Below are 11,289 nucleotides of genomic sequence, written 5' to 3' on the forward strand. Positions count from 1 at the left end.
AAAAGGATGATGTTGAAAAAGGGCTTATCTTGAATCAAAACGATTTCCAAACATTATTTCCTTGGTGCTGTGAATCATTATCAAAAATGTTTGGTGAAAAAGTATTTTCAACAGAAAAGGGGGTATGTCTTGGTGATCATAAGGAGGATGATCTGTCTTTAGATAATGAAGAGTTTTAGAAGAAAGCTTGGCTAAGGAGGAGACTATGTTGATAGAACAAGAGCCAGTTTTACCAGAAATAGTACCACCTCAACTTGAACTTAAACCATTACCACCAAATCTTAAATATGAATTTCTTGGGCCGAATTCTACTTATCCAGTTATAATTAATGCTCAGTTAAATGAGTTTGAAACAAAGAGACTGTTGGATGAGTTAAGGTTGCATAGAAAGGCCATTGGATATACAATTGATGATATAAAAGGGATTAGTCCATCTCTCTGTATGCATAGAATTTTACTTGAAGAGGGGTACAAGAACTCAATTGAGCATCAAAGGAGACTAAATCCAAATTTAAAAGAGGTAGTAAAGAAGGAAGTGATTAAACTTCTTGATGCAGGGATTATTTACCCAATTTCGGATAGTGAATGGGTGAGTCCAGTCCACGTGGTTCCAAAGAAAGGAGGAATGACTGTTATCAAGAATGAAGAAGATAAGCTAATTTCAACACGAACAGTGATGGAGTGGCGAATGTGCATTGATTATCGGAAGTTGAATAAAGAAACAAGGAAGGATCATTTCCCTTTACCATTTATTGATGAAATGCTTGAAAGATTAGCTAAACATTCCTACCTTTATTACTTGGACGGATATTCTGGATTTTTTCAAATTCCAATTCATCCTCAAGACCAGGAGAAGACTACTTTTACTTGTCCTTATGGTACCTTTGCTTATCGTCGGATGTCATTTGGGCTTTGTAATGCTCCAGCCACTTTTCAGAGATGCATGATGGCAATTTTTTCAGATTTAATAGAAAAAATTATGGAGGTTTTCATGGATGACTTCTCAGTTTATGGAAATGACTTTGATTCTTGTTTGTCAAATCTTTCTACTGTTCTAAAAAGGTGTGAAGATACAAACCTAGTGTTGAACTGAGAAAAATGTCATTTTATGGTTAAGGAAGGAATAGTTTTGGGGCATAAAATCTCAGAGCGTGGTATTGAGGTAAATCAAGCAAAAGTGGAAGTAATAGACAAATTACCCCCACCCATCAATGTAAAAGGAGTTAGGAGTTTTTTAGGACATGCTGGTTTCTATAGACGTTTTATTAAGGACTTTTCAAAGATTTCCAAGCCATTAACTAATCATTGATTAAAGATGTTGAGTTTTGTTTTGATAGCGAATGTATTGAAGCCTTCAATAAAATCAAGAGTGCTCTTACAACAGCTCCAGTCATTCAAGCACCTGATTGGGATCTTCCTTTTGAAATAATGTGTGATGCTAGTGATTTTGCTGTAGGAGCAGTTTTGGGACAACGAAGAAATAAGATTTTACATGCGATTCATTATGCAAGTAAAACACTTGATGCAGCCCAAGTAAACTATTCTACTACAGAAAAAGAATTATTGGCAGTGGTATTTGCTATTGACAAATTTAGATCCTATCTAGTAGGATCAAGAGTAATAGTATATACTGATCATGCAGCTATTCGGTATCTACTTGGAAAGAAAGACGCTAAACCTAGGTTAATCAGGTGGATTTTACTTTTGCAAGAGTTCAACCTTGAGATTAGGGATAAGAAAGGAGCTGAAAATGTAGTAGCGGATCATTTGTCTAGAATATCTCAAAAGTCAGAAAATGAGGTGGATTTTGATTTACCTATTGATGACATATTCCCGGATGAACACTTATTAGCTTTATCAAGTGTGAAAACTCCTTGGTACGCAGATTTTGTGAATTTCCTTGCTAGTGGAGTGTTACCTCCGGATTTTTCTCATCAACAAAGGAAAAAGTTTTTTTCAGAAGTTAAGAATTATGTTTGGGATGAACCTCTCCTGTATAAGAAGTGCAATGATGTGATTTATCGAAGATGTATACCTGAAGAAGAAGTTAGAGATATCTTGTTTCATTGCCATTCTTCGTCCTATGGAGGACATTTGGGTAGTTCAAAAATGATTACGAAAATTCTTCAAGCAGGATTTTATTGGCCAACCTTATTCAGGGATGCTAAGTTGTTTGTTCAGTCTTGTGATCAATGTCAGAGAACTGGGAATATAACTAAAAGAAATGAAACGATGTTAAATTATATTCTTGAGGTTGAGTTATTTGATGTTTGGGGAATTGATTTCATGGGACCTTTCCCTCTTTCATATGGGAATAGGTATATTCTTATGGCGGTAGATTATGTGTCCAAATGGGTAGAAGCTGTGGCATCTCCTACGTGCGATGCGAAAACAGTTATCAAATTATTTAGGAGTATTATCTTTCCAAGATTTGGGGTGCCAAAGGCAGTCATTAGTGATGGAGGATCACATTTTATAGAGAAACAGTTTGAAAACTTACTTAGAAGATATGGAGTGAAGCATAAAGTAGCAACACCTTATCATCCTCAAACTAATGGGCAAGCTGAGATATCTAACCGGGAAATTAAGTCCATATTGGAAAAGACTGTATCCACTTCAAGAAAGGATTGGGCATTGAAATTAGATGATGCTTTATGGGCATATCGAACTGCTTATAAAACTCCTATTGGGATGACCCCATTTCGATTAGTTTATGGTAAGCCTTGCCATCTTCCAGTTGAACTAGAACATAAGGCTTATTGGGCAATTGCAAATTTGAATATGGATTTAAAGGAAGCAGGGGAGAAAAGGAAGCTTCAGTTGAACGAACTTGATGAATTAAGGATGGATGCATATGAGCATGCTAAATCTTACAAAGAAAGGACGAAGAAATGGCACGATCAGCACATTCTTCGTAAAGACTTTAATGTAGGAGATTTGGTTTTGTTGTTCAATTCAAAATTAAAACTTTTTCCTGGGAAGCTTAAGTCAAGGTGGACGGGTCCATATGAGGTAAAGAAGGTTTATCCTTTTGGAGCTGTAGATATTTGGAACAAAGATTTTGGGATAATTAAGGTAAAATGGTCAACGTTTGAAAAAATATATTCATGGTACGAAAATAGAAGAGGTACAAAGGTTGTATTTTTTTGAACCTCGCCCTCCAGATTGAATTCTTTTAGCTAGTATAAATTCATTTTGTTGGTTTTTACTTATTTTTAATTTTGTTTTCAGGTTAAGCCATGACATTCAAGGGAAGTGCTTGGGCCGTGTCATCCAGACACGGCCGTGTAGGATCTCCCGAGGTGAAAAATGTCTAGGTCGTGTCTCAAACACGGCCGTGTAAAGAATCCCGAGGAGAAAAAGGTCTAGGCCGTGTCCCAGACACGGCCCGTGTCTGGAATCCAGAGAAGAAAGAAAAGGGGACCGTGTCACAGACACGGCCGTGCGATGAGAAATGAATATGGCCGTGTGATATCACACGGCCTGATCCACATCTTTTTAGGGAATTAGGGCACGGGGTGTGGGCGGCACACGGCCGTGTACCGCCGCTCGTTCCTCTTTCCTATTTTCCCATTTCTAAAGGTTTAAACTACTTCTTCTAATTTTTCTTTCTCATTCTTCTTAAGGAGATTTGATTTTCTTCCATGGAAAACGTGATTGAGGAGATTTCGGCCACAAGAAAAGGGAAGGAGAAGGTGGTTGCAAGAAAGGAGAGGAATGTTTGCTTTAAAGGTATTTCTAATGACTTTGGTATTGTTTTCTCTAGTGATGAGCAACGGTATAGATATTCTTCTTTATGTAAACGACCTCTTTTAAGCACTAGGTTTCTTGATGTTGAAACTTTAGAAACTTTAGGGTTTAAGGATGATTTAGTTTGGTTATTTGAAAGGATAGGATGGAGTGGTTTAGTGAACATAAAATATCCTACTTATCCTAGAATTATTTTTGAATTTTTAAGCTCAATAGAGGTTGATAATGTTCAAGGTGGGGGGAAGTTTAAATTTCGTTTGTTTAATGAAAGTTATGAATGGACGTTGGGAGATTTTAATACTTGTTATGAATTGCCAAAGAATGATGTGTGTGTGATTTTTCCCCAATTTGAGAATTCACATTTTTGGCGACAAATTTCTGAACAACCGCTATTTGATCCTCATAATTCTAGAGTTTTCCAAATTATCAATCCTATTTTTAAATATGCTTACTTATTCATGAAAAATACTATATTTGGAAGGGAGGACAAAGAGGGATCAGTAAGACTTATAGATTTGTATTGTTTGTGGGCAATGGTCGAAAATGTTCAAATTAATTCTGATTATTTCTTTCTTAAACATTTGGCAAAATTAGGGAAATCGAATTCTACCACACCTATTATTTTAGGGGGATTACTTACTCAATTGGTCTTAGTATTAGGATGTGATTTGAGTGAATTAGAGGTGGTGGAGAGTTCTTGTACATTGGATTTGAATTCATGTTTAGCAATGAAAATGATTAAGCATGAAGAGCATGGATTTAGTTTATTCATTAAAAATGGTTTCCCTTTAAAATTGCCCAATCATGATTTTACTACAATTCATAATAAAGAGAATTGGTGTTTAAAGTTAGCTAGGCAACAATCTAGAGCTTTGTCATCTTTTACTCCAAGAAATATTTCTAAGGGTAACCAAGAGATTCATAGTTTTATGTTTCAAGAACTTAATTCTGCTTTAAAGAATATTCATAGTGATTTAGATTCAACTAATGAATTTCTTGAGAATAAGAAGCTTATGGAGGAGGAACTATTTAAAAAGCTACAAGATTGTTTTAAGAGTGAGAGAGAATTGTGTGATAAGATTTCTAAAATGATGAATGCTTATAAGGCTAAAATGGAATTTCATGAAGATCTTAGAGGTTTTATGAGATTTGTGCAGGATGATATTAATAAATTGTTTGAGTATCATAATTTTTTCAGAAATGAAGTTAAATGGTTTGTTAAAGATTTTGCATTTTTCTTCCCTGATTTTCCTGACTTTCCACCTCCTCCACCATATTGATTTCATCGGGACGATGAAAAGTTTAAGTCTGGGGGGTGTCATGTACTATTTAGTTTGGTTTTCAGTTTTTATTTTTTGTTAGTTTTTCATGTTGGTTCATATTTTCATTGCTTGTTGCTTTATTTTGCTTGTGTTTGAAATAATCATGGCAAAAAAAAAAAAATTGAGAACATCAAATCTTCACTTATATGCTTTCTTGGATTCAAGTGAAATGTTAGCACGATTATTGTCTTGATTCATGATGTTCGAATGATGCTAGTAGTAAACTTTGTGTAGTTCTTTTTTCTATCTTGGGAAGCATTAATAAGCTAAGAATCTTATGGTGATGAGTTTTAGTTTTGGTTCAACCTTAAGGATTTTATCTTCACTACACCTGTGCTTGATGCTTGAATAGTTGATGTCATTGAAATAGTCATGATTCATCTTGTTTGCTTAGTACTTGGTTTCCATGGTGATTTCTCAACTTTCATTTTGGTTACTGGATGAGGCTCAAATCATTAAAGCTCATTTGGAAAAATCAAAATATCCCAACATGTGTGCTAAAAGTACATTTGTGAATAAGTTTTACACAATGCAAACACTTATAAAAAAAAAATAAGGGATATAAAAAACAGTTGTCATGAGTGGAATCTAGCAAGTCACCCCTTTGAGACCGAGTTAGGTTACTGGGGAAATGACTGCCTAGCTTCCCTTGAGATTGAGCACACCTTTGAGACCTTGGGTTAGTTGAGAAATATGAACCAAGTGAATGGTGAGTAAGTGCCTATCACTGGTTACTTGTCTTTCACTGGAAACATTAGGAATTCAAATTTGATGACGACTTGACTAGGACATGGATTGAGACTTGAAGGGTGTTGAGTTACTTTTACACTGTGCACAAGATTCTTATACTTGAACCATACTTTACTTGTTTCCATGATCACGCTTGTTAATGAAACTTTTTGATAGAGTTAGGAAAGTGCACTAGGTTTTATGAATGTGTTATAGAACATATGAATTTAGACTGCAGCATTTTGCTTGAGGACAAGCAAAGGTTTAAGTCTGGGGGTGTGATGTGCGTAGATTATATACTCTTTTATGCATATTTTTATGCACATTTACATACTTTGAGCATGCTTGATCTATGCATTTTTATACTTCCAGCTTTCCTTTTAGCATATTTACTCTTTTGGTTCGGAGATCTGCTTTTTGTGCATTTTCTGTACACAGGAGTCGAAATTGGTGAAGATTATGCGTCCTCGGACAAGCTTGGAAGGAATTGAAGGGAGAGAGCATCAGGCCGTGTACCACACACGGCCGTGTAGTTTTAACAGGAAGGGAAGAGGACATGGCTGTGTGAATCTCACACGGCCGTGTCTTGATTTGAAGAAATTAAAGCAGATGCCTTACATGGCCGTGTAGATCTACACGGCCGTGTAGATCTACACGGCCGTGTGAGGTTTCCAGAGGCCAAGCAGGTGGTGGTCGTGTGCACCACACGGCCGTGTAGCATTTCCAGAGAACAGAAGGGTCCTGGCCGTGTGAGTCACACGGCCGTGCAGCTTTGGCAGAGAAGGAACTGGACATGGCCGTGTGAATCTCACACGGCCGTGTCATGGGGCCGTGTGGCGCCCGATTTCCTCCTCTATTTAAACCCTCCTTCATGAATTGAAAGGGGATCTCTCCCCCTTTGGGAGAAGGCAAGATTTGGTGGTATCCTCCCATTCTTGGGAGGATTTCTGGGCGATTCGAGGGGAGTTCTTGACGATTTCGACTCCGGAGCGAGGATTGGATCCGAAGACGAGGCTTCTTCGTAGATAAGTTTTCTTTTTCCCCCTTTTCTTGGTTTCTTGGATTGGGGATTTAAGAAATGCTTGTAATCTTTATTTCTTCGGGTATTCTTCCTCGATTCATGGAGTAGATCTTGTATTCTAAGATTAAGGGAGTATTTGTATGATGGATTGATGTAATCTCTTATGGATTTGCCAATTTCTTGTTTCAATGACATTGTCTTGCTTGTATCAATTAGATCTTGAATGATTAATGGTGATTTATGCTTAATTCTCATTCTTGATTGATTGTTTGGATTTCTTGTGGACTTAGTAAAGATAAACTCTCACTCGATCATCCGAGGGATCCACGTGACAGGTGCAAGCCCGTGTAAGGACGTTTGAGAGATAATCTTGAAGAGGAAATAGGAATATTCAAGAGAGTAGGATGGATCTTGTGATTAGTTTCTTGTATCTTGATAGATTAATAAGTTGTGGGCTTCTATGTTGATATCCGAGGAAGGCATAGTAATAAGTGCGCTTCTGTGTAAGGACAATGTAGGTTCACGTCTAATTGATCATATTTAGATACATTTCTCAGTCCTTAGCCGGTTATCTATTGCAAGAGAGAACCGACAACTTTCTACAAGTGTTTGGCAATTGAGGGATAAGAATTGGTGAACCATTTACATTCAAGAAATCTTACAAAGAAACCGAAACTCCTAGAATCTCCCCTTATCATAACCCAAAACACTAAACTCTTGTTTGTTGATCTTTAATATTAGATTTGTTTACCTTCACTTTGCATTTGAAACAATTGGATAGTTGTTTAGCTAATTCGCATTGAGGCATTTCTAGTACTTATTCCAGTCCCTGTGGATACGATAATCTTTTATATTACTTGCAACATTTCCGTACACTTACGGAGCGTAACATACATCATCTCTGGATATGCCCGTAACCTCCCGTATCAATAAGCAACCATCCCATGTCTTCTTTTCTTCTCTGCATAACCTGTTTTGAGGTTAACATAACGTAGACAGATTCTAATTTTCGTTCCTCTACGAGTAGTGTGTTTGTTGGCTCCAAACTTTGATAAACTTTCACATCCTTCGGCCCGAATACAACATAACTATCCTGTATATCCCTTTAAATTAGGAGTCAAAGGACAACTCCTTTCACTACACGTGTATTTGCTGTCTTGTCTCTGTCTCTTTAATTAATTTACAGTTGTTTTCACCCTTAAACAATAATCCAAAATGGATTAGGATTCTTTTGTATATAATGCTTTAAAATTACGCTTTAATGATTGAAATTTCACTATATTTACTTTGTCGATACATTGAAAATCCTTTGTTAGTATCTCTTAATTAAGCTTCCTTTGAAGTACTAACATGGACCATCTTCCCGAAAATTAAGTCATCCAAACCGTGATGGTTAAAGATAAGAGTGTGTTAATCCTTCTTCCTTGTGTTTGACTAAACATCCTTCTCTGTTTGGGATAAATCATCTTTTTTCAAGGCTTCTCATAGCGTTCCTCCACATAAATTAAAGCCAAGTAAAGTTTTCATCCTTGGAGACCATTTATCATAATTCTCATTTGCAAGATGAAGGAATTGAAAAGAAACAACTCCATTATCGGTCATCTCTTGAGAATCAATTGTTAGAGAGAAAAAGAATATAATTTTTTTTTTGTATCTTAAATGTTAAGTACAATTAGTGATATTTATTAAGGAAAACACTTAGACACATAAGTTTGACTAATCATCTAGATAAAAAGAAAATTCAAAAAATAAACATAGATGAATGTATTATAGATATATGAGGAAACTTAATTACTAAGCTCCATATGCATATAATCTCCAATATTTTTAACATCAGCATCACAGTAAATAAATCCAAAAAGAAATCAGGCTTAAGAATATGATATCATGATTTTGAATCTATTATAAACCGAACTAGAAATTGATGATTGCCAAACATATATGCTCTCTTGGAAACGCTAAGTGTCAGGCTTCACCAAATTTTTGGTCATCTAAAGAATATACATAATTTCCTTCAAAAAAGAAAATAGCATTTCTGGCATCATTTTCGCCAAACAAGCAATCTCAACAATGTATTGTGATAGATAGCTATATTTATATATATTGATGTCATTTTCCACATCAAGTTATAATATATATAGTGAAAATGCAAGGCAAAGCAAAGGGCATGCTGAACATTGTTGCTTAAATTTTGCTCTCATGTTGGCCAATACTGAATTATAATAATGAAACTCCATGCATGATCATTTCTTCATTTTTTACATTCCAAGCAGATGTGTCCAATCGAAGAAGCAGCTCGGTCACTACATGACGATCATCCTAAATATGATATGTCTTAATCCTCCAGTTTGACCTAATTTGTTGAACAAATGAAGTTAAAAGAAAGTTTTTTTTTTTGTGGGGCATTGAAACATTAGAGAAGTAGCTAGTAGTACTACTAGCTAGGCCAATCCCCCCTCGCATTATATAAGCAAATTAATTTGGATTCTTGATCCCAGATTAAGAAGCACATCCCCTGAAACGAGCAACATATACTTGTTTCAATATTCATATACCTCGCCTGGGATTTGACATCACCAGTCACTTTGAGGAGGGAGGCGGTTCGCCACTGGTGGTCCGGTGGTTGTGGCGGCCGAGGAGCTCCCGGGCCAATGTTTGGAGGTCGCCTCCGCCGCCGCCATAGCTGGAACTCTCGGATAGGCTTCTTGTACTCGCGCTGAGCTGCTGGTGCTGCTGATCTTGTTGCGGTAATTGTTGAAGAGCCCAAGCTTGTTGCACGAGGGGGTCGAAGAGGGCTGCAAGATCGACAGAGGAAGGGAGGAGTGATGCCGATGGAAGGTCGGAGATGGTAAGGGGCAAGGGCACTGCGGGTGATAAGGTCGGCGGCGGCGGCGGCGGCGGGGGGCACGGGAGCTCCAGTGTGGCTAAATGGGCTTGTAAGTAAGACAACTCCGCTTGCAAGTTGACAACCTAGACATACATAACATACAATTTAATGAATCGTCGGAGTACACTGCCGCAGCAGCAGCAGGAGGATGAAACGCTGAATGATTAGCTAGAAGAGTAGCGTATGAAACAAGTAGTACTTGTCAGTGAGTCAGATGATATGATTGCTTAATTCCGATATTTTTATCAATCATACTAACAGTTCTTGTGCCGTGCAAGATTAAGTTTAAGAATCAAACGGATTGCACTACTCTTTGATCGATCTGTCGCGGTATGATTAAATGAAATATTGATTAAAAATCAATCATCTCGCTAGCTAGGACAGAATACAATCGATCGAGATCGATCGATGGAGCTAAAAAAATTAATGATCAATAATATCATATATGTATAGTATATTACATACCTGTTGTTGGAGGGCGAAGATGTGAGCGACGCAGCCGTAAACGGGATCACGGAGGCGAGCCTGTGCCTCGTAGCAGATGGTGACGACGGCGTCAAGACGCTTGTGAGCGGGGATGTGGAGAAGCAACTTGGAGACGTTACTGGCACCGAAAACCTTGTGAACCGCCGCGAAGTGCGCCGCGCCCTGCTCCGAGTCAAAATAGGGAGCGAAGATGCATCCTGTCACGCACTTACGCCGCAGAAACTTGCAGGCCCCGCAAGGCCCTCCTCCTCCTCCTCCTCCTCCTCCACTGCCAGCTCCGCTTCCTCCTCCTGATCCTGCTCCTGCTCCTCCCACGCTTGCGCTGATACTGCTTCCACTACTCATATCACACCCAGCAGCCAGCCAGCCCCAATTGATAATACTAGCTATCTATTACGCGCGTATGAGAGCTTGTAGCAGTCTTGAAGGAAGAGTGATCGATCGAGATTATAAGAGGGAGGGAGAGAGCTAAAATGGTGTGAGGAGAGAGAAATTAAGAGGGGCGGTGGGTTTGGAGGAGTTACTACTGTTCGATGCTTGTTGGCTTTTGGTTTCTCTAGCACTTTAAAGCCACGCCAAGCGCCCAATCCTATCTCTTCTCCCCACTGATCTCACAGGCCATTTCGACACGGCCAGGGCCAGGGCAGCCCTTCCCTTAGTAGCTTGCGTGAAGAAAGCATGCAATGCAAATTTAATTTAATTAATTTAAATAAGAAAACCAAACCCTATCTCTATATTTCCTCGGCTCCATCCGATCTATTCTTGCTATAGCTAGCTTGTCACTGTGCATCAGTACCACTGCTCAGCTCTCGCCTCTCCCAATTCCACATGATCTTCTATATATTCTACAGTACTTGGCCTATATACTCTAATTATTAATGAATTCCATTCCCTCTATTCTCCTTAATTAATCCTCCGTTAAGTAAGCATGAATATTATATATAAAGAAAGAAGAAAGGGCGGGTAGCATTCTATTTCTATAAATAAATGAATTATTATGGTATAAATGGAAGGGTGTGTAATGCAAGTGTAGAAGGTGGAATTAACGTGTCCGCGTCCATGTCTCATGTGCAGGTGGCCGCTTCCGAATGCGT

At 38.1% G+C, this 11,289-nt stretch overlaps 1 protein-coding gene across 1 annotated transcript; it reads right to left on the reverse strand.

Annotated features, from left to right (window-relative positions):
• Nucleotides 1–9,036: 9,036 nt before the first annotated feature.
• On the reverse strand, nt 9,037–10,749 carry LOC122049229 (LOB domain-containing protein 18-like). The gene is made up of 2 exons (XM_042610645.1): nt 10,175–10,749; nt 9,037–9,792 (listed from the first exon to the last, which is right to left on the reverse strand). The coding sequence occupies exons 1-2, from the start codon at nt 10,538–10,540 to the stop codon at nt 9,403–9,405; spliced, it is 756 nt and encodes a 251-aa protein (XP_042466579.1). The 5' UTR covers nt 10,541–10,749; the 3' UTR covers nt 9,037–9,402.
• Nucleotides 10,750–11,289: the final 540 nt, after the last annotated feature.

Source organism: Zingiber officinale, chromosome 2B, assembly GCF_018446385.1.
Source record: "Zingiber officinale cultivar Zhangliang chromosome 2B, Zo_v1.1, whole genome shotgun sequence".
NCBI lineage: Eukaryota > Viridiplantae > Streptophyta > Magnoliopsida > Zingiberales > Zingiberaceae > Zingiber > Zingiber officinale.